Consider the following 24,004-nt stretch of genomic DNA (forward strand, 5'->3'; position numbering starts at 1 on the left):
CATGCACCCACCACCCTCTGCGTAAAGAACCTTCCACGCATATCCCCCCTAAACTTTTCCCCTTTCACTTTGAACTCGTGTCCCCTTGTAATTGAATCCCCCACTCTGGGAAAAAGCTTCTTGCTATCCACTCTGTCTATACCTCTCATGATTTTGTACACCTCAATCAGGTCCCCCCTCAACCTCCGTCTTTCTAATGAAAATAATCCTAATCTACTCAACCTCTCTTCATAGCTAGCGCCCTCCATACCAGGCAACATCCTGGTGAATCTCCTCTGCACCCTCTCCAAAGCATCCACATCCTTTTGGTAATGTGGCGACCAGAACTGCACGCAGTATTCCAAATGTGGCCGAACCAAAGTCCTATACAACTGTAACATGACCTGCCAACTCTTGTACTCAATACCCCGTCCGATGAAGGAAAGCATGCCTTTATTCCAGGCCATGAGGTTACAGATTGTGTTTGAATACAATTCAGTAGTTTCATGATCATTATTAATGAGACTACCATTTTATTCCAGATCTATCATTTAATTGAATTGAAATTCCCCCCTGCTGTCATAGTGGGATTTGAACTCATGTCACCAGAGCATTAGTCCAGGCAACTGGATTACTAATGCAGTAACAGTACCACTAAGCTACCCTTCCCCTTGTTTAATGGTTTTCACTTAGCAAATACAGAAGGGTCAAAGTGTATCTAGACAAACAGGAAGAATTTATAGAGGACAGTACCAGCCAGTCACAAACAGAGATAAGTATGTCATTTAAGTGTAGTGGTTGCCTGAGATCAAGGAAGGTGACATTTAAGCCAGGTTTTCAGATACAGTTACATGTACATTTGATGGATTTAGCCCAGAGCAGGGGATCAGGAAGAATGGATACCTCAACAGAAGAAGGCAGCTGAAACCAACATCTTAGAAACCAACACCACCAATTTAGGGGAAGGTGAGCAACCAGTTCAACCAGACAACTCATAAGAACAAGGCCGTATAGAGTCTGGAACCATTGCTAACCAGCAGCACATAGAGTGTAATCTATCCAACAGCCTAGCTATCTAATGTGATTAACTGGTCAGCTATCTAAGAAGCTTAATCGTTATTTAATTTCACCAATTTATATCAATCCCAGACACTGATCTCAGCTGAATTTGATAATCACTGATTCAGTTAATGCAACTACTGGTCTACCTTTCATAACCTCTGTTATTTATTCTCTCAGTTCACCTTATCTACTAATTATCTGCATTCGCAATGATTATGTTTAAGTATTGATTATCATGATTTAGAAATAAAGAAACAAACATTTATATAGCACCTTTCATGACCTGAGGATGTCCCAAAGCACTTTACAGTCAATGAAGTATATTTGATATGTAGCAACTTTTGAAATGCAGGAAATGCGGCAGACAATTTATGCACCTTATGATTTTGTTATTGGTGTAAAAATTAGATATCGATGCATCGCCAAAGACCATACAGTACATAAGACATAAGCCTCATTCATAAACTAGAATAAGAAAGACTTGAAAGACTTCCATTTAGGTAGCGCCTTTCATGACCTCAGTGCATCCTAAAGCACTCTACACCCACTGAATCACTTTTGAAGTGTAGTCATTGCTGCAAAGTAGGAAACGCAGCAGCCAATTTGCACAGCAAGCTCCCATAAACAGCAAAGTGATGATGACCAAATAGTCTGTCAGACAATGAAATATGTTTCTGGTAGGTTGTGGTGGCAAGATTTGTTAAAAAGACGTTTTTGATAAAGCTTGATTGGTTATTTATGTGTTTTAAAAAGTGTTTTGAAAGAATATTCTCAGACTGCTTCCATGCCCAGTTGGAAGGTTTATAGTAATGGTGAGTTACCATTTGGTGCAACGTTATTCTGTGGAAATGCATGTGTTCTGTATGCTCTTTCAAGAGATGGGAATAGAACTGTCTGTGTGATTAATGCTCTTCTAGGTGATCTATTAAAGGATTTGTGATTCTTCTTGGGGTTAGATACTTGGAAGTACTAATCGTAGACTATATAATTCTGTTGTAGTCAGCCTAACATGCTCAGCTTTGCAAAGTTAGAAAGTTGTTGACGTCTTTGAAGCAGCATTTATAATGCCACTGACAGTTCCACAATAAAACCAGTCTATTCGGCAAACTCCATAGAACACAGCTTGTTTGTAGCTGGAAGATTTCTAGATTTGAACCTTTGAAATTTGAATGTAATAAGAAGCACAAAGGTTGTTGGCCCTTCTTAAACTCTTTTACATTGAATGTCACTTCAATGTAGTGCATGATTCTCCTCATTCTGCATCAAAGTAACAGGACACAAGTGAAGGATTGTTTTAAAGATTGGCCAAATGATTTTGTATTGTCAGCCTCTCTGTCCTATCTTTGGCTGTTAAGAACATATGTGTTGAAGAAGACATGGAACAACAAAAGACCATTCAGCCTGCTTCTTCTATTGATCGTGTATAGTCGGCTCTATCACAGTCTCAAACCCACGCACCGAATCTTGAGGAAAAGTGCTCCATGATCCACAAACAAAGCCTGATTCCATCCTTGCCTCCAGAACTGCTGATCAATTGGAAGGCCAGTAGCTCAGCAGTACCACCAGCGCCCTAGGAGCAGTGGCCACTACCGGTACTGCAGGAGACCTGCAGCAGTGAAAATGGAGGAGACCCCAGGATGCATATAAGTGAGGTTGGGGATGCCCGGGCCAGTCGGGCATACCCCCGGTGAGAGGGTAGGGAGGTGGTGAGGGCAGGGGTGACTTGCCACGGGAGCAGCCATTGCTACCAGGGGTGTCCTCTGCAGGCCATGGATATTCCCCCAGAGAAGCTACACCACCCACCCCGAGCCCACTAGGAGGCCAGCAAGTTTCACCTGGTGGTGTCTCCGTGTGATGGCAGACACCTCTGATGTTAGTTAAATCAGAGCGGAGTCTGGAAGCTGCCCTTAAATGGTCCTTAATTGGTCACATGAGTGTTTCAATTGGCCTTGGGTGGGAGGACTGTCCTCCAACTTCCCCACATGGACAAAATGGCCTCGGGGCACACCACTCAATGCCACCTGACACCATTTTGGATGCTCATCCCGCCTTCATTCCCATCTCCAAAGGCAGGATGAAATCCAGCCAATAAAGAACAAAAGCAAGGAAATTATGGTAAACCTTCATAAAACCCTGGTCCAATTCTGGGCACCACACTTTAGGAAGTATGTGAAAGCGTAGGAGAGAGGGTACAAAAAAGATATACGAGAATGGTTCCAGGGGTGAGAGACTTCAGTTACGAGGATAGATTGGCAAAGCTGTGGCTGTTTTCTTTAAAGAAAAGACGTTTAAGAGGAGATTTGATAGACGTGCTTGAAATCATGAGAGGTCTGGACAGATTAGAAAGGGAGAAACTGTTCCCATTGGTGGAAGTGTCAAGAACCAGAGAGCCCCAACTTAAGGTTTTTGGCAAAAGAAGTGACATGAGTGAAACCTTTTTTATGTAGCGAGTGGTTAGGATCTGGAATGCGCTACCAGACAGTGTGTTGCAGGCAGCTTCAATTGTGGTTTTCAAAAAGGAGTAGTTCTTACAGACAGATGTCATGGAAATGATGGGCTAAATGGCCTCCTTTTCTACTGTAACCATTCTGCAATACTGGGATTCTATATGATAGTGTTATGACCGAGGTTTGAGGAATACACTGTCTTTCTCTAGTTCCACTTCTTCACAGGCCACAACATATATTTAAGTGTTTACCCAGTTACCGATACGGCTAATTATATACTCTTTTTATTTCTGAATAAAATCCACCAACCAGATTTCTTTACTAAACAACAAAAGTATTAATTTATTATAAAACAAGACTTTGTCAATAAAGATGCAAAGCTTTAACATACAGTTTGAAATACGACAGTAAATATATATGTATATATATTTCTTTCTTTCTTTTCTTTTGGGCCTCCTTATCTCGAGAGACAATGGATACGCGCCTGGAGGTGGTCAGTGGTTTGTGAAGCAGCGCCTGGAGTGGCTATAAAGGCCAATTCTGGAGTGACAGGCTCTTCCACAGGTGCTGCAGAGAAATTTGTTTGTCGGGGCTGTTGCACAGTTGGTTCTCCCCTTGCGCCTCTGTCTTTTTTCCTGCCAACTACTAAGTCTCTTCGACTCGCCACAATTCAGCCATGTCTTTATGGCTGCCCGCCAGCTCTGGCGAATGCTGGCAACTGACTCCCACGACTTGTGATCAATGTCACACGATTTCATGTCGCGTTTGCAGACGTCTTTATAGCGGAGACATGGACGGCCGGTGGGTCTGATACCAGTGGCGAGCTCGCTGTACAATGTGTCTTTGGGGATCCTGCCATCTTCCATGCGGCTCACATGGCCAAGCCATCTCAAGCGCCACTGACCCAGTAGTGTGTATAAGCTGGGGGTGTTGGCCGCTTCAAGGACTTCTGTGTTGGAGATATAGTCCTGCCACCTGATGCCAAGTATTCTCCGAAGGCAGCGAAGATGGAATGAATTGAGACGTCGCTCTTGGCTGGCATACGTTGTCCGTTGTATATATATATGCCCTTCTAAATACCCAACACACATGCACACACATATATAAAAGCAAAATACACAGCATCCACACATACACACACACATTGGTTAAAGGAAAAAAAAAGATGCTTTGGCCAAAATACTTGTTAATTCTTAAAGAAAAGGATAAGACGTGTTCTGTTCCAGATGGCATACAGTCTGGCATCCGAGTACATGTAGACAAGTCACTGGGATCTTTTCAGGAGCAGTTTATTCAGGAGATGTCGAGAGGAAGACTTCCAGAAGCCTCTCAGGAGAAATGTGACATCAGGGGTTTTAGGTATCACACACTGGAGTTTTGCAGGATTTCTCAGAGAGGTGGGGAAAGATGAGCTGGGTGCTTCACTCCTAGTGAACTTACCCCCAACTGACATTCAAAACAGTCCACACTCAACCAGAAAGTCAAAACTTCCTGACCACCATAAACCGAGACATGTGGCTTCTCTGTAAACATCTCCTATAGCCAGCAAGACTTCTGATGTTAATTTAGCACTTTTTAACTCTTCCAGTAATTGTTCTTTAAAAAAAACATATGATGTCCTTTCAGTGACCCTTTTTTAAAAAACCCATCCATGGTATCCCTTCAGTCTCAAATGAATCCACTTCCACAATTCTAAAATACAAATCCTCAGAAAATATTAGAAAATGGAAGGACTTTCATAACAACAGACATCTAAATGTATTTACCTACAATGCATAGTGCTCAGTGATGAGGAATCTAGCTCCAGAGCTTTTGGCCTTTAAAAGTCTAGGACCCCCAGTAACCAAGAGAAACATTAAATGTACTCATTCATACAGATATATTTATTTTACGTAGAATTACACAGAATTTATAGGACACAACAGATCGAATGGCCCAACAGGTCAATACTGATGTTTATGCACTACACAAGTCTCCTCGCACTCTACAGCAGATCCTTTTGGTGCATTCTGAAAATAAAGAGCACTGTTTTACTGGCAACCCAAATGTCATCATTTAAATTGCTAAATGGTGCTCTTTATTTTATATTGCAAGTAAGTATTAACTCTGTTCTAAAATCATTCAAAGCAGGTATGCTACATTCGGCTCCTGATACTGATGTGATTTCAGACTGAAGCAGAAAGACGGGTGCAATTGTACCTGCCTTGCACTAAGGTGAAAAGAGTCAGTCCTCCCTATGAGCACAGCATGGTCTGGAATTGTCGATTGAGTGTGTGGCAGCGAAGAGTTTTTTTTGTAAACGTGAGGAATGGTTATCAGAGATTGCAGGATTTAGTTAGCGTCCTTTCTCCCGGTTTGACGATCTTATCAAATATGTATCTTTTACATGAAAAATCTGTTGTAATATGTTGCATTTGGACTCCTATTAATGTGTGATTAAGCAGAATTAAATAATTCTCATTGATAAGGCATGTCAGTGCATCAATACAACCAACTTCTCATTAGTCTAATCTTCCAGAGCACTGAACAGAGATGAAAATAGCACAGTGGATTTTACTGAGTATTCTCCTCCCCTATTCTTATCCACTCACCCACCTCTGCATAACTTCTGGTGCCTTCCAAGCCTCAGGTATAAATGCAATTAGTCTAAACACAAATAGAATTTATCCTCTTGCACACAAGGGAAAATGTGAGACACACTGCTTTGGAGCAAATGCAACATACTATAATTTAACATTGTCATGGTGTATGGCTGCTAATTAAAAAAATTGAATTGTTATTTTATACAATTAAATATTTTTTGCATTTTGCAATGTTTTATCAGCTGGAACTTGTAAGTGCTATAGTTTGTGATCTCACTTATTCTCTCAACTCCCGCTTTTGTGACATGCAGTTTAGTTATTTCACTGACTGCAGCATCGAGACTTTTGGTGCATAATGCTGTGTAAAAAGCAGATCAGAAGCACACACACGGATGTGAGAGAATAACCCTCAGATTCTCAACAGCTCCAAGGAATTCCAGGCTCTCTTCTGCAGTCAAGTTCGTATGAATTGTACATTTTGAATTCATGCAACATCATACTGATACTATCATGTAATCACACGGCACAGAAGAAGGCTATCCAATTAGTTCCACTCCCCCAGCTCTTTTCCCATAACCATGCAAATCTTTTCCTTTTCAAGTATTTATCCAATTCCCTTTTGAAAGTTACCATTGAATGTGCTCCATCGCCCTTTCAAGCGGTGTGCTCCAGATCATAACACCTCGCTGTGTAACAAGATTGCTCCTCATTTTTTCCTTGTGTTTTTAATCAATTATGTTAAAGCTGCATTCTTTGATTACCAATCCTCCAGCCAGTGGAAACAGTTTCTCTCTATCTACTCTATCAAAGCCCCTCATAATTTGAATACCTGCATTAAATCTCCCATTAATTGTCTCTGCTCTAAGCAGAGACAATCCTAGGTTCTCCCCACATAACTGAAGTCCCTCATCCCTGTACCATTCTGGCACCATTAATATAACAGTAATAGATGTACTCAATGCCAGGCATACCTATATTAATACTGTAACATTAACTGTATGCTACTGTCATGATTGTGCTTCTTTATTTTTTGTTAATTTTTTTTGAGGATTCATGTACTTTAGAATTATGGAAATTGTTTTATTTGGGAAAACTGAAAAGGATTCCATGGATTTCTTTTCACTGGGGTCATTGAAAGGACACTGAGAGGTCTTGTTTGAACCATAGAACTATAGAAAAATTACAGCACAGAAGGAGGCCATTCAGCCCATCGTGTCTGCGCCAGCCGAAAAAGCTAGCCACCCAAACTAATTCCACCTTCCAGCACCTGGTCCATAGCCTTGCAGGTTACAGCATTTCAGGTGCATGTCCAGGTACCTTTTAAAAGAATTGAGGGTTTCTGCCTCCACCACCATTCCTGGCAGTGAATTCCAGACACCCACCACCCTCTGGGTGAAAATGTTTCTCCTGATGTCCCCTCTAATCCTTCTACCACTCACCTTGTTGTTTGAAAACAACATTTACTGGAAGTCACCTGTCTTCAGATAAATACACATCAGGGGTTTTTTACTTGGGGGAAATGTTTAAAGAGAAGTGACAGGTCAGGAGGCTTGACTCTTGAGATATTGTTTTTGGTTTCACTTTGGACAGTGTGTTGGGGTGTGAAGAGTTTTGAAGGCAGTTGGAGAAAACCAGCCAAGACAGCAGTCACCATCAGCAGCCTCTTCCATCTCTTTGAAAACTTCCTGAGAATCAAATGTAAGAAATAGAGAAACTGATGTTGCATTTCTTCTGAAAAACCTGCCAAACTGATCTTCAACGTCGCCTGAAAAGAACTGTTCTAGAAAGATCCCAGTGACAGCCGTCTACATGTATTTGGGATGCCAAAGCAAAAAGGGACAACTAACATCCTTCCATATCCTCTCTTTTGTCTTCAAGAGTTAACAAGTATATGACCAAAGTATTTTTTTTGTCTTTTTTTTGTAACCTGGTGTGTGCGTCTGTGTGTGAGGGGCTAAGGTAAAAAGGAACTTTCGTATTTCACTCTGTATGCTAATACTTTGCTTCATCACTGGTTATGTTTAGTTTTATAATAAACTGACAATTTTGCTGTTTATTAAAGAAATCTTGTTGGTGTATTTTATTCTGGGATGAAGAGTAGGGTATATCATTGACCGTATCAGTAACTGGGTAAGCATTTAAATATATGTTGTGACCTGTAGAGAAGTGAAACTAGAAAAGACAGTGCATTCCTCCCGCCTCGATCATAACACTTACAGGTTTTTAACTTTTTTTTTACTCATTTACCTCACTGGATTTACCTTAATTTTAAGCACTATACTTCTGTTCTCTGTGCTCCCTTACTCTTCTCCATTCCTTCATTTCATTTTAAGGGCGGCACAGTGGCGCAGTGGTTAGCATCGCAGCCTCACAACTCCAGGGACCCGGGTTCAATTCTGGGTACTGCCTGTGTGGAGTTTGCAAGTTCTCCCTGTGTCTGCGTGGGTTTCCTCCGGGTGCTCCGGTTTCCTCCCACATGCCAAAGACTTGCAGGTTGATAGGTTAATTGGCCATTATAAAATTGCCCCTAGTATAGGTAGGTGGTAGGGAAATATAGGGACAGGTGGGGATGTGGTAGGAATCTGGGATTAGTGTAGGATTAGTATAAATGGGTGGTTGATGGTTGGCACAGACTCGGTGGGCCGAAGGGCCTGTTTCAGTGCTGTATCTCTAAAACTAAAATTCTATCTTTGCTTAACTATTGCAGAGTTGGATGAAGCATCAGTCCTAAAGGCTGGTACTTGAGTTAGCTAAGGCTCAATTGTGAAGATCACTAAAGTCACATAATAGGCCTGGCCTATGTCACAACTTTGTGACACCTGAAACACTGGGGTTGTCAAGGCCAGTGCTACTAGTGCACCAATGTTCATAACTCATGGGTCAGGCTGCACAAAATTTTGGAATACAAGGCCTGGACACTGCCAACTCCAATGAATCAGTACCTTTTAAAGGACTAAAGCTTGTAATTAAAGGGGAAGTTGTGGCAGAAGTAGGGAAACAGACTAATCTGATCACACTCGTGAAGCAGGGAGTTGTGAGGAACACTCCCACTTTTGATGCTGAATATAGCCGTGAGTGGAGCTGAAAGTCGCCTTCCTTCAGATACCATCCCCATGGACACAGGTTGCAGACTGAGTCAATGCAGTCACCCAACTTTCTCAAACTATCTTCAAATGATAATGCATGCATCAGCTGTGCTTCACTTCGTGCCACTCTTGTCTCTGAGTAAGGAAAAATGGGTTCAAGCATCACTCCAGAGACTTGAGCACAAAATAAAGGCTAACACACCAGTGCAGTATTGAGGGAACACTACTGTTGGAGGTTCTGCCCTTCGGGATCAGGTGTTAAAACAAGTCCCCACCTACCCTCTTGATCAGATGTGAAAGACTCCATGGCACTGTTCTGAAAGAGTCAGGTAGTTCTAGCCAATATTTATTCCTCAACCAACACCTATAAACAGATTATCTGGTCAATATCACAGTGGAACCTTGCACTGAGCACATTGGTTGTGGCATTTCCTACATTTTAAGGGTGACTACACTTCAGAAAAGTGCTTAATTGGCTGTAAAATGCTTATGAACATCCTGATGACATGAAAGGTGCTATATAAATAACTGCAGGAGTTCCTCAGGGTAGTGTTCTAGGCTCAACCATCTTCAGCTGCTTCATCAATGACCTTCCTTCAATCATAACGTCAGAAATGGGGATGTTCGCTGATGATTGCACTATGTTCAGCACCATTCGCGACTCCTCAGAGACTGAAGCAGCTCGTGTAGAAATGCAGCAAGACCTGGATAACATCCAGGCTTGGGCTGATAAGTGGCAAGTAGCATTCGTACCACACAAGTGCCAAGCAATGACTATCTTAAACAAGAGACAATCTAACCATCTCCCCTTGACATTCAATGGCAATACCATTGCTGAATCTCCCACTATCAACATCTTGGCGGTTACCATTGACCAGAAACTGAATTGGAGTAGCCACATAAATACCATGGCTACAAGAGCAGGTCAGAGGCTAGGAATCCTGTGGTGAGTAACTCACCTCCTGACTCCCAAAGCCTGCCCACCATCTGCAAGGCACAAGTTGGAAGTGTGATAGAATATTCTCCAATTGCCTGGATGGGTGCAGCTAGGCTGGCCCCAGTGATGGGGTGGGAGGGTATGGTTAGTGAGGGTGGGGGGGAGGAGGGGACCTCCCGAGGAAGGTAGCAGTCCCTGTGTGGGGAGTCCTTCAAGGGCTCTGGATTATCCCAAAAAGAGGCACACCCCCAGACCCTGCTAGCAATATTGCAGGTTTTACCTGCAGCGTCTCCCCGCAGTGGCGGGTTCCACCGCCTTTCATTAAATTGAGGCAGGAAGAAGCCCTTAAGTGGCCATTAATTGGCCCGTGGCAGGAAGGCCATTGGGAAGGCCCCCAGCTACCGATGCAGTTTTATGGCCCCCCCCACCCCCCTCCCCACCCCCATCTCCATTCCCATCCCTAGGGCGCCCATAAAATTCAGCCCCTTATTTCTCTCTTATTTATACAGGTATCAGGAACATGCTGAAGCTAGTGCCTTCCCCACTTTGGAACACATTTATCTTGAAATCTCTCAAGGGTGGAAGAAACCTAAACTGAGAACTGCCACTGTTTCAAACACATTGTGCAACCATTCTTGTGCCTCAGCCTAGCTCTCTGAGGGCTTGAGGCAGCAGCAGAGGTACTCTCTGCCTGTCGGCCATTTCTCATTGGGGTCAGCAGTCATGGAGTTTGAGCTCTCATCAGAACCGTTCACCCACTAGTTATTACTTCTTCAGCGACGGTGGTACCATGGCATGTTGCACATTGAAGGCATCATGGTTATTTTTTGAATTAAAGCTGCCATGCCAGATGAGCCTTTTCTTTTCATAAAGGCCGTGGAATTGGTATGAAGAATTCGGGTGCTCACATTTATGGCACTTTTTGTAAGCCCAGTAAAAGCTGTCTAACCTGTTCAAGCAGTGTTTCCTTTCCAATGCAAAACTGGTGGAGGTTCTGTCTCTTGCCAGCTGTCAATTCCCTCCTACGTGTTCACGCAACAGTACAGGAAATGCTCCATGGTGTGATGACATTCAGTTCTTAGCTGTCACTCCATGGGCAGCCCTCTCACCTTTGAATCAAACACTTGTGGGTTTAAGTCCCACTGTAGACACTTGAGTACAAAATCAATGGCTTGCACTCCAGTGCAGTACCGAGGGAGAGCTGCACTGTTGGAGGTGATAAGATGTTAAACTGAGGCCCTGTCTGCCCTCTCAGTTGAATGCAATAGACCCCGTAGCACTATTTTGAAGTGCCGGATACATCTCCTTACTGAGAGCAGGTGTGGGTGCTATAAATGATCCCCAATATTTATTCCTCACCCATCATCACCAGAACAGATTATCTGGAGATTGTCTCATTACTTTTTGAGGGAGCTTGCTGTTCTCAAAATGGCTGCCATGTTACATCAGCGACTACGGGTGAAATTTTAAGGGGCCTGTGGGGATGGGCTGGGAGATGGGGGAAGGGGGGGGGGGTGGCAAACAAAATGGTGTGGTGTAACATACCTGACATTGTGCTGCCCCCATGCCATTTTGTCCATGGCAGGCACAATTGCTGATGGGAAGTCCGCTGGAAGACCAATTGAGCCGTATAAGTGGCCCATTTAGGGCCACCTTCCACTTCTGCTGGCATTTAACCAATGTTGGAGGGGCCCCCTACCGCATGGAGACACCGTGGGCTGGATTTTATTCTGGCGCGGGGATCCCAGCGACAGGCTGGAAAGCAGGTATACAACCCTGTTTCGGCCATTTGCCGGACCCCCGGCTGCATTCAATGGCAGGCAGGCAATTAACTACCCGCTGTTGGGGCTGTTGATCTCTGTAAGAATGGTCGCCCACGTCCAAGGCCCACTGGCCAATCAGAGGGCCAGCAGCTCCTCGATCCCAGCAGCACCACCGGGAGCAGTGGCCAAAGCCAGGACTGCAGCTGGCGAGGATGGACACTGACCAGCACACAAGGTGAGTAGGAGTAGGAGGGCACCCACCCCAAGGACCAGGCAGTGTCTCCACGTGGTGAAAGGCTCCTCCAAAGTTGGCTAAATGCCAGTGTAAACTGTTAACTAAAAAGGAAGAAAGTGCGGGATTACGGGGAGAAGGCGGGGGAATGGCACAAGGCAAATTGCTCATTCAGAGAGCCAGTGCAGACAGGATGGGCCGAATGACCTCCTTCTGTGCTGTAATAATTCTGTGATTCTGAGCCACTTAAGTGAGCCACTTAAGTGGCTCAATTTGCCTCCCAGCGGAATTCCCATCCCCACAGTCCTACTGAGGACTAAAGGACATGGGAGCTGGCCAACATTGGGCACGCCGCCCGACGCCATTTCGGCCCCGCCCCCCCACCTCCTGGATCATTGCCACAGGCCCCTTAAAATTTCGCCCCACTAGGTGTGTCGGCCTCCTAGTGGGTTCAAGGGTAGGGCCCTCTTACTTGGCCACTCCATGTCCCATGGAGCAGCCCCCTGGTGGCAATGGACGCCCTTGCAGCACAGCCCCCCTGAGTTAACCAAACAACCCTCACCCCGATCGCTGGGGCCAGCCTGCACAAATGGCCCTGGCAAATCCCGACCCTAGTCACCTACTGTGCTGGTTAATATCCAACCTCGCCATCTGTAGTCCCAGCAGTGGCCACTGCTCCCAATAGGACTGGGACTGAGGAACTACCTGCCCTCTGATTGGCTGGCAGCTTTTGGAGGCAGGTGGCCATCCTTAAAGGGAACAGTAGCTCCAACGGCAGGCAGTTCATTGCCTACCCGCCGTTGAATGCTGGGGGTCCAAGGCTGGCAGGTTCCCGTTCCACCCTCCACCCCCCCCCCACCCCTGCCTACCAGCCTATCACTGGGACCCCAACTCCCAGAATAAAATCCAGCCCTACACTTCAAAAATATATCATTGGCTGCAATATGCTTTGGGATATCCTGAGGTCATAAAAGGCATTATATAGATGAGAATCTATCTTTCTATGGATGGAGCTATCCCTGATTCAGATGTTACATACAGGACGTTATAGAATAAGATACCACAATCCTGGGGCAGCCTGTCTTGTGAAACAGGTGTGGTTTCAAATGGGAATTTGTTACAAGGAAAAAGAAGGAGCAAGTGAGATGAGTCAAATGGCTTCTTCATGTTCCATGCGTTATTCTGTCCTTATGGCAGTAGTTACAAGCAGCCAAGGAAACAGGAAATATTAATGAGGATTCAGTTCTAATGTTGATTAAAAAGGTGTAGAAAGTTTAATTGGAGGGTCAGAACTCCCGCCCACCACTTTGGTTTCCCCTATGACTCCGTCTCAAATCCAGTGGACATAGAATGCTAGGATTAGGTAACGTCACATGGCACCCATGCAGCCTAACAATCGGAATATTGGAATAGCAGCCTTCTCCTGACATCCAACACCAAGGGTCCCAGAATGATTCAGTGGTGGGGATAATTTACAGCCTGATCTCAGTAAGGGGATGTATCCGGCAGGATGTTTTGGGAATGCCCTGAGACATGTGGCAAACTGCAGTTGGGGGTGTGGTGAATGGGGGAGAAGAGTGCGCAGAAATTCTACACTTTATTGTGGTGCCTCTGAATCTGGTTTGTGCTGACAACGGATTGAAAACATCTTGTTCTTCAGCAGTGTCACCACTGCCTTGCAGGGGTACAACATTCCACTGGATGGTTAAGTAAATATATATTTAAGAACATTACTCTATCAAACGTATTTTGTTTTACAGACAAATGGCAACTGGTGTCAATGATTCAGAAAAAAAGATTTTGTGCAGCTTTGTTGGAAGCTGATCAGAATGACTGCAGTCCATTCATAAAGTGAACCAAGATCGAAGCCTGGTACTGTGAATATCGAGACATATGGTGTGCTCATTCCCGAATTCATATCATTTACAGAAATGTTTCCAACAAAACCGTATGGAAATTTTCTTAGTAAAACAGCCTGGTGTTGGTTAACAATGTGTCCTGCTGCCACACTTCTGCAGTGTTGAACTTCTAACCAGACACAAGCCATGGGTCCCAGTCCCAACCTTGAATGATCATGAATAGGAATGATCATGAATGTAGTGTTAGCAATTCATCACAGAGTTTCTAAACGTAGGCCGGAATTTTACCGACACGCTGTGGGTCCCACCGCCAGAACCAAATGCGGGTCCCCAAGCCTGCGTGGCCGCACAGCCTGACCGCGGAGGGGATCTTACTGGCGACGGCCAACAAAGAGGCAGCCACCTGGACCGCTGTCCAGGTAAGGAGGGCAGCCGGCCTTTATGAGCTGCCGGCTCACTCAGAGGGCCGCTGCTCTGCAGCCTTGGCAGCACTGCTGGTAGAGGTGACCTCTGCTGAAGCTGAAAGGAGGAGAGGGCGCCTCCATGTTGAGGTGCCCTCAAAGGGCCGGTAAGAAATTTTTTTAATGCGCCCAGGGCAGGCCCCGATGATCGGAGGGATGAACCCTCGAGCAATGACGTCAGATCTGTGGGAGTGGCCATTGCCGTTGGGGGACCCCTCTGTAGGACATGGAGCCTCCAGGAAGGAAGGCCCCTTCCAGGAAGCCTCTGTACCTGGTGGTCTCCCCATGCAGTTGAGGGGGTGGCAGTTCCAATACCAGTAAAACTCAGGCATTGTGGCCAAACGGACATCAATAAGCCAATTAATTACCTTAATTGGCCACCAGCCTCCAGTCAGCAGGCAGCCGAGCCCCTGCCGTCCCCGCATTCGACAATATCCCGTGGTCCTTCCCGACGCCATCTGCCTCCATTTCGCCACACCTCCCACCTCCCAGCCCCAGCTGAATTTTATGGAGCGGGTGGGGGTGGGATCCCCACGCCAGGCTTAAAGGGGGAGGGGAACCCCGCCTCGGCCCTTTGCAGAGTCCCACGGCTCTATTTAATGGCACGGGCATTAACTGTCTGGTGCCATTGTCCTCATCCCAGATCTGCTGGCCAATCAGAGGGCCGGCAGTTCAGTAATATCAGCAGCGCCACCGGGAGCAGTGGCCACTGCTGGTACTACAAGAAGCCCAGGATCAGAACCAACGCTGGAGCCCAGACCCCTGGTAAGTGAGGCGGGGTCACTGGGTCCAGTCCAGCAGCCCCTGGCGAGGGGACGGGGAAGGTGGTCATTCAGGGCAGTGGCATGTTCTCAGAGAAGTCACCGGCCCCAAGCCTGCAGGGAGGCCGCTTTGCTTTATGACGAACATGCAAACATACGAATGAGGCGAAAGAGGAGGCCACTCGGTCCCTCGAGCCTGCTCCGCCATTCAACAAGATCATGGCCGATCTGATTGTAACCTCAACTCCACATTCCTGCTCACCCCCGATAACCTTTCACCCCTTGCTTCTCAAGAATCTATCCAGCTCGGCCTTAAAAATATTTAAAGGCTCTGCTACGACTGGTCAACCTCCCCACATGGTGCAAGCCCCCACCCCACTGCTGGTAGAATACCAGCGGGGGCAGGAAGAGGCCCTTGTGGCTATTAATTGGCCTCAATTGGCCTCTGGGCAGGAGGGCCGTCTTTGGCCTTTCCTGCTCCCGACAAAATCACATGGCGACAGGAAGGCACCCCACCCAATGCCTTCTGTCACTATTTTATGGGGCCACCCCCCACCTGGGCACCCAGGGACCCATACAATTCTGGCCCCCATCTCCAGAGGGCTGGTAAAATTCAGCCCATAGTGTCACACGGAGAAAGAACTCTCCTTCTTAAATATGGTGGGAAAATGTTCAAAGACCACTTTACCCTGGCTGATAACAAATGTGCTTTTAATTGAGTTTTAATGATCTGGAATGCGCGGCCTGAAAGGATGGTGGAAGCAGATTCAATGTTGACTTTCAACAGAGAATTGGATAAATACTTGATGGGGGAAAAAGCAGGGCGGGGGACCAATTGGCTCTCTCCTAAAAAGAGCTGGCACAGGCACAATGGGCCAAATGGCCTCCTTCTGTGCTGTATGATTGTGAAGGTATTTGTGGGTTTGCTCATCCTGCAGCTTCTATACCTCCACTCCAACTAAAGTGGTAAAGATTACGGTGATTGGAGGAAATTGATGGCTATGGTAGTAAAATGATTATGTACTGGACTAATAGTCGGGAGTTCAAATCCCATCACAGCATCTGAAAATTTAAATTCAGTTAATTACACTTAAAATTGGAATAAAAAACTGTTATCAGTAATGGTGATCATGTTAACTACTGGATCATTGTAAAAACCCAACTGGTTCACTAATGTCCTTTAGGAAAGGAAGCTTGCTGTCCTTACCTGGTCTGGTCTATATGTGACTTCATGTTGTTGGACTCCCAACTGCCCTTTGAAGAACAAGCCACAAGTTGCACCAGATGGGAGATGGTGGTGTAGTGATTAGGTCACTGGACTAATAATCCAGAGGCCTAGCCTAATTCCCTGGGGACATGGGTTCAAATCCCACCATGGCAGCTGGTGAAATTTAAATCTAATTAATAAATTCAATTAACTTAAAAAAATCTGGAACTGAAAGCTAGTCTCAGTAATTGTGCTATCATCAACTGTCTTAAAAGCCCATCTGGTTCACTGATGCCCTTTAGGGAAGGAAATCTGCTGTCCATACCTGATCTGGCCTACATGTAATTCCAGTTCCACAGCAATGTAGTTGACTCTTAACTGCCCTCTGAAATGGCCTAGCAAGCCATTCAGTTGTCAAGGGCAATTAGGGATGGGCAACAAATGCTGGTCTTGCCAGCAATGCCCACATCGCACGAATGAAGGAAAAAAAAAAGGGATGGATAGTAAAAATGGGCAAGGGAAAGAAGTTGAGAGAATATATATTAAATATATATTTAAAAAAAGCATAACTAGGTACATAAACTATATTAATTTCAATTCTTTTATTGAAAACTATACAGGTATGACCAAACATAATGACACTTTTTAATATCCTATTACAAAACCCATCTTTTATTATTCATATATGTACAAATGAAGGAAACTCTACTGAACCATGGAGCAATGATTGTCTACAAAACTGCACCTGAATTTGTTTTCACAGCTTATAACATATAATGAGATTTCCAATTCTGACATTTAAAAACAATTTCTGTCTTTCTTGCCTTTCAGCCTGCAGTGGACAAACAGCCCAGAAAGCATAATGATCCAGTAAAAAAAAGTTCCTTGCACTTTTAAGTGTCATGTGGAGATGAAAAATGTTCCATTAATTTATTATAATTAGATTCGTTCATGCTTTATTTCATCCATATATTTTGGAATTGAGTTAAAACCAGCATGTACTCCCATGCCTAAGACTGGCCCAGTGCACAGACTGGCTCAGACATGTTGGGGTTTGGCTTTTTAATATAAATATATCAATGCGTAACAAATCAAAAAAGATAGATTCTCCTGTACAAATCAGAAGAGATAATGTTTATAACCTAGCATTGCTGTCATTCTATCCCTTCATATCAAAAAAAGTTAAGCAATGCCTACAATCTGGTTGCTTTGTGTGTTTTCCATGGGAATTCAGATGAAACTGTACCACCTAAAAAGAGGCAAAGTAAGACTCTTAAAAAATGGTTCTGTATGTACATTTTTTCCCCCCCGAAACTGTTCTGCGGTTTACAAAAAAAAAAATCAGTGCAATCTTTCAAACGGTGTAATTAAGAGTTTATACTGTCCTTGGAGCTACCGTACATGTCTGCCAGTTTTTTGAAGCGGGGTCCCCAGTCACTGAGGTAATCGTAATTCTGGTCCGATGTTGAAGTAATGGACTCTAAGGAGCTGAGCGACTCTGCTACTGAGCCGTCGCCCTCGAATGCATACGTTTGTAGAGAGTCATACGGAGGAGCACAGGGATCAGTGTCTGCACCCTTCATCCTTTCCCAGATAAATTCCCTAAAGATGATATTATCTGGAGACAGCTTGTGTGCCGTTTTTGAAAAGAGCTGAATTTCAGGCGTGACGTCCCGGCGGGTTTTCACATCTTGGATGAAATTGAGATTCCTCAGCGTGGCCATGTCAAAAGCTTCTGTGTCCTCCTCGCCACCTCCCTCATCATCGTACCTGACTATATTTTCTCTAATGTCCTTCTCTTCATCAAATATCAAAGGCTCCTTCTTGCGTCTTCTCAGTGTCACAATAAGCAGCACGAGTACTATAACACAAAAAGGACAATATTCAAATCTGCTTCACTAAGGTAAAATATATAGGAACAAATGAACAGGGGAGGCCATTCAGCCCCTCAAGCCTATTCCACCATTCTATCATGGCTGATCCGTATATTAACTCCATCTGCCTACGTTGATTCCATAACCCTTCATTACCCTTGCCCAACAAAAATCCATCAATCTCAATTTTTAAATTACAATTGACCCCCAGCCTTAAGAGCTTACTAGGGGAGAGAGTTCCAGAATTTCACTACCTTTGTGTACAGGACTGCTTCCTGACATCATCCCTGAAATATCAAGCAAAACTTCAAATATAAACCTAATGCGATTCAGTAAGAAAATGAAATGATTCGTGAAATGTTCCTTATCAAGCAATCCCCACGGTTAGTGGGGATGGAAATCAGTCATGCTTTCCACCTCCATTCACTATTCAGTGATTCCAAAGGGAAAGTGGGCATGTTTGGGCATTGAGTGACTCCTCCCACAGAAAACCACAACTGTAATTAACTTTCCACAACAGGAGTCTTTATATAGTCCTGTATAATGTAGTAGTAAATTACTTACATATTTAGCATTCATGGGATAGCACTGAGATAATCACATCCTGCTTCTGTCATTCATGGTCAGATATGCAGCATAAATGATAAAGGAATGCAGAATGTAGCAATAATCATTCATTTTCACAAAACTGTAGCTGAGAGGTCATGCACTCTCTGCTGTTTAAATATCTGTCAAAAAAATGAGTCCAGGACAACCTATGTTCTCTCCTCATACGTTGGAGAACAGGTTGCATCGACTAGGCTTGTATTCCCTTCAGGATACAAGATTAAGGGATCTGACTGCAGCATTTACGATGATTAAAGGAGTTGATAGGGTAGGTAAGGAGAAACTATTTCCCTCTGGAGGGGGAATCCAGAAAAAGGGGGCATAGCCTTAGAGCTAGGCTGTTCAGGGGCGATGTCAGGAAGCACTTCTTCACACTAAGGGTTGTGGAAATCTGGAACTCTCTCCCCCAAAAGCTGTTGAGGTTTTGCGGGGGGAGGTGGGGGGGGGTCATCAATGGAAAGTTTCAAAATTGATATAAGGGATATGAAAACTAGATGGGTAAATGGAATTAAGACACAGATCAGCCATGCTCTAGTTGAATGTCGGAACAGGCTGGAAGGTATGAATGGCCTCTTCCTGTTCCTATGTTTTACTCAGTCTATATTTGATTGAAATAACTTTCCTGTTCTCAAATACAGGTTTTAGTCCATAGAGAACAAACTGTTTTCCTTCACATGATTCTCTGGTAATCTGCAGCAAATCCCTAGCATTAGTCTTGTCTTTTTTTGCACTGAAGTTATCTAACAAATAGCTCATGTGTTCATTAAGTTTATTAAGCTACCTGATAGTCCTCAACATATGGCGATACAACCTTCCGATTTACTCTGAACATCCAATGCCCTACTTTGTTTCAGGAAACATTATTTTAACCACTGCAGATAGAAAGTTCATGGGTTTACAATTCCTGTCATCTCTTTTTAACACATTTGTATCTCTCCAGTTCTTTGGCACAATTTCTATATTGAACGGGCTCCCGACATTAGTCATCAGACTTTCATTCATCACGTCCTCTAATCATGGAATCACACAGCACAGAAGGAGATTAGTCACCCTATCAGCTCTCTGAAGGAGCTAGCCAATTAGTTCTTGTTCTCCTGCTCTTTTCCCATAGCCCTGCAAATATTTCCCGTTAAACTAGAGATCTAATTCCCTTTTTGGAAGTTATTGATTCTGCTTCCACCTTCCTTTCAGGCAGTGCATCCTCAGTCAGAACTCGCTGCATTAAAAAAAAGTTCTTCTCATCTCCCTTCTGGTTTTTTTGCTAATTATTGTAAATCTGTGCCCTCTGGTTAATGACCTTCCTACCAGTGGAAACAGTTTATCTCAATCTGCTGCATCAAAAACCTCATCATTTTGAACATCTTTATTAGATCTACCCCAACCTTCTCTGATCTAAGGAGAACAATCTTAGCTTCTCCAGTCTCGCTAGATAACAGAAAGCCTTCATCCCCGGTACCTTTCTAGTCGATATCCTCCGCACTGTCTCCAGGCCTTGATATCTGTTCTGTAGTGTGGTGCAATATTCTTGCTGAGGCCTATCGAATGATTTATAAAGGTTTAGGATAATTTGTTTTGATGCTTCTTTTCAGTGTCTATCAGGCCCGGTGTTAGACATCTTCTAGTATCGGTGGTCTACATATATCATTTAGCTTACTGGCAGGAGATGGGAGTGCGGAATTGGAGACACAAACAGATCCTCCATGAACTTATTGAATGGTGGAACAGGCTAGAGGGGCCAAATGGCCTACTTCTGCTCTGAATTCGTATGTTCGTATGTCTATTAGATTTTACCCTCTTGCCCTTTAAATGTTAACTTGTATGCAGACAGTTCTTTGCTTGATTTGTAAATATACATATAACAGTTATTATGGACATTTACCATTCTAATATATGCAGCACTGGCACTCTCAGGATCTCATTATTTCCCTTGCCCCTCTATATTCCCTGAATGTAATCCATTAGAACAAAGGCTCCTGTAGGTCAAATTATCATTAGGAGTTACAGAGCAAGATATTTGACCCACAGTCTGCTGGAGCTGACCTCACTGCGAATGAGATTATTTTCCTCACCCTTCCGGTCGAAAGTTCTTTACACCGTAACTTGTTAGAAGCGTCAACTGATAATGGGCCATCTGAGACCCTCAAACAAAATTCCCATTTCAAACAGTAGCAACAGCACAAGGGCAAAATAATTAAAAGATACAGCTACATACCTAGTAGTGTCAGAACGCAGGCCAGAATGGCAATGAGAGCTCCAGTGCTCAGGCCAGCTGGCAGAGCAAAGGCTTCAGCATTGCATGAATGGGCGACGCCTTCATTATCACAACCACAGACACGGACAGTGAGGGTGTTGGTGCTGCTCAGTGATGGAGTGCCATTGTCCACAATTACAATGGGCAGGAAGTAAACAGCCTGCTCTTGTCGGCTGAAATCAGCTCTTCGAGTCAGAATCGTAGCTGTATTATCTAAATTTTTTTTTGAAAAATGATCATGTTATTTTTACATAGAATGCCATCGCATTATGAACAGCAAAGAAAGAGGCCATTTCACCTAACATGTCCATGCCAATTTTTCTGCTCCCACCCTACTTCATCTAGCCCCATCAACATATCCTTCTATTCCTTTCTCCCTCATGTACTTATCTAGGTTTTCCTTAAATGCATCCATGCTATTCACCCCAGCCACTCTTTGTGGTAGCGAGTTCCACATTCTCACCACTCTCTGGGTAAAGAAATTTCTCCTGAATCCCCTACTAGATTTCTTAGTGGCTATCATATATATATATATATATGGTTGCTAGTTTTTAGGCAGTAAATGTATAATTTGTATACTATATATATAAAATTAGACCAGTGGGGCGTCCAAACCTCTGCTTCAGGGATGTTTGCAAGCGGGACATGAAGGCCCCAAATGTCAACTATCGCACCTCGGAATTACTAGCTGGCAAAAGATGGAAATGGCAACACATCCTATGGACTGGTGTGCATTACCATGACGACCAGTTACTACAGCAGCTTGGCAACAGGCGCCGACGCCAAAAACAACAACTCACAGCGTCACTTGGCAGCTTCACGTGCAGCACTTGTGGCAGAATCTGCCTCTCAAGGATTGGCCTTCACAGACATCAGCAAAGGTGCACCAAGAGAAGACACCCCACCTAAATGGATTGTTTGCTGCGTGTCCACCGTCTTTCGTAGATGAAAGGCTGCCAACCATATATAAAATGATGATTGTTTTTTATTTGTTTCATGGGATGTAGGTGTTGCCGGCAAGGCCAGTATTTGTTGCCCATCCTTAATTGCCCTTGAGGTGGTGAGCTGCCTTCTTGAACCGCTGCAGTCCATCTGGTGCGGGTACACCCACAGTGCTGTTAGGAAGGGAGTTCCAGGATTTTGATCCAGCCACAGTGAAGGAACGGCAATATAGTTCCAGGTCAGGATGGTGTGTGGCTTAGACTTGCAGGTGGTGGTGTTCCTATGCATCTGCTGTCCTTGTCCTTCTAGGGGGAAGAGGTCACAGGTTTGGAAGATGCTGTCGAATTTGGAAAAGGCATGTTGAGTTGCTGCAGTGCATCTTTTATATGGTACACACTGCTACCACTGTACGTTAGTGGTGGAGGGAGTGAATGTTTAAAATGGTGGATGGGGTGTCGATCAAGCAGCTGTTTTGTCCTCGATGGATTGCGTCTTGCATTCATGTGATGAGCAATATGTACCTATTATGTACAAGTATAGATGACCCTTTGCTTAACAATGTAATGTATGTCTCAGTGTTGCAGTCATTTGGCACAATACAATGAACTACTGGATGTCACTTATTCAGATGAAGTCAGCGCCTATTAAATATTTACATTTTTTTCCCCACTTGTTTTATGTTAAATAGGCAGCACAAAATTTGCCTTTGCGGTCGTGTCTCAAGGCTGTCTTATTAAGCAACTGGGCACGCCCTTGAGTACATTACAGCTTAATTATGAGGAGCACTATCACCATCCATCATTTGGTGACATGAGAACATGTTTTGTGGGTGTCACAGGTCTCCAGCATTTTTGCAATTTGATTGATCAGCTCCACAGTGAACAACATGTTTGCATTGAAAAGCCATTAACAAAGCAAAAAACATTTTTGTCATGCTGTCATATCACATTGTATAATATGTGACATTAAAAAAAAGGTCATCTCTCTTTTCATGTCTTTTCAACCCAATTTATAGAATAATTTGTTATATTGCTGGAGAATAAAATATTGAGTTTTTCTTTTTAACCCTCTTACTCGACTTTTTTTTTGTTTTCATTTCTGTTAGGTCACCTTTACCGAACCGATACCACGTTATAACGCTGGGAGTAAGTTGCATAAGAACTCAAGTGTTGTAGAAATTTCAGTCCATGGTGTTACATGTTAATCAGATTAGGAGAGATGAACATAGAATTTGAAAAGGTTGCAGCGTGAAATGCGTGGCCACCTTCATCTAGGTGTCTGCGATGATTTAGGCAGCATTGTTTCCAACCAGGCAGCTAATCCATATTTATAAATTACTACGGGGGCCAATTACTCTATAATTGATATCCAGTGGACGGAATGGTTTTTGCTTGGAATCAGTGATAATTGTGCAAGAGAAAAGTCATAAACCTCAAAACTCTGATTGACCCAGGCACTAATCCAGCAGTATATAAATAGGTACCTCTGTTATCTTGCACCGTGAAGTTCAGGTTATTGGCAGCCCTGGGAGCAAGAGAGAAATAAAAGTGGTGTCCGCTGGGTGGTTTATCTCTGTCCACTGCACTGATTCTCTGAATTATCTGTAATTGCAGCAAAAGATTAGATTTGATTTCAGACCTGAAGCATGACTGAAAGCACTTGACAGTCCAGGTCAAACTCAGAAGGTCAAGATATTTTCATTAGACAAATATACACTTCCAAAAACTTGTAATGTGCCATGCGTAACGTAAGATAAAGACATAAGGAAACAGAATGGGAAAACTGTCAGTCATTCAGCGCATCCTTCCATAGGACATACACAGTCTGATATATCTTGGAGTTTATCCAATGCATTTCAGTGGCTGATTCTCTGTAGTTTCTGTCTCCCATCCACCAACTTCCCCAAACTCCCCAGCAAAGGAAACCTGCATAAGGCTCCTGAATGGCCATTGTTT

The 24,004-nt window shown here is 44.0% G+C and overlaps 1 protein-coding gene across 2 annotated transcripts in view; it reads right to left on the reverse strand.

The window, feature by feature from the left end:
• Positions 1 to 17,102: 17,102 nt before the first annotated feature.
• LOC137369515 (cadherin-7-like) overlaps positions 17,103 to 24,004 on the reverse strand; it is a 151,310-nt gene continuing 144,408 nt past the window's right edge. For both annotated transcript variants that reach the window (XM_068030774.1, XM_068030775.1), the window contains 3 exons: positions 23,533 to 23,650; positions 21,069 to 21,320; positions 17,103 to 18,237 (listed from right to left, as the gene is read on the reverse strand). In XM_068030774.1, the coding sequence (XP_067886875.1) occupies positions 17,744 to 18,237; positions 21,069 to 21,320; positions 23,533 to 23,650 (864 nt within the window). In that variant the 3' untranslated portion in view covers positions 17,103 to 17,743. The remainder of the gene's footprint in view (positions 18,238 to 21,068; positions 21,321 to 23,532; positions 23,651 to 24,004) is intronic.

Source organism: Heterodontus francisci, chromosome 5, assembly GCF_036365525.1.
Source record: "Heterodontus francisci isolate sHetFra1 chromosome 5, sHetFra1.hap1, whole genome shotgun sequence".
Taxonomy (NCBI): domain Eukaryota; kingdom Metazoa; phylum Chordata; class Chondrichthyes; order Heterodontiformes; family Heterodontidae; genus Heterodontus; species Heterodontus francisci.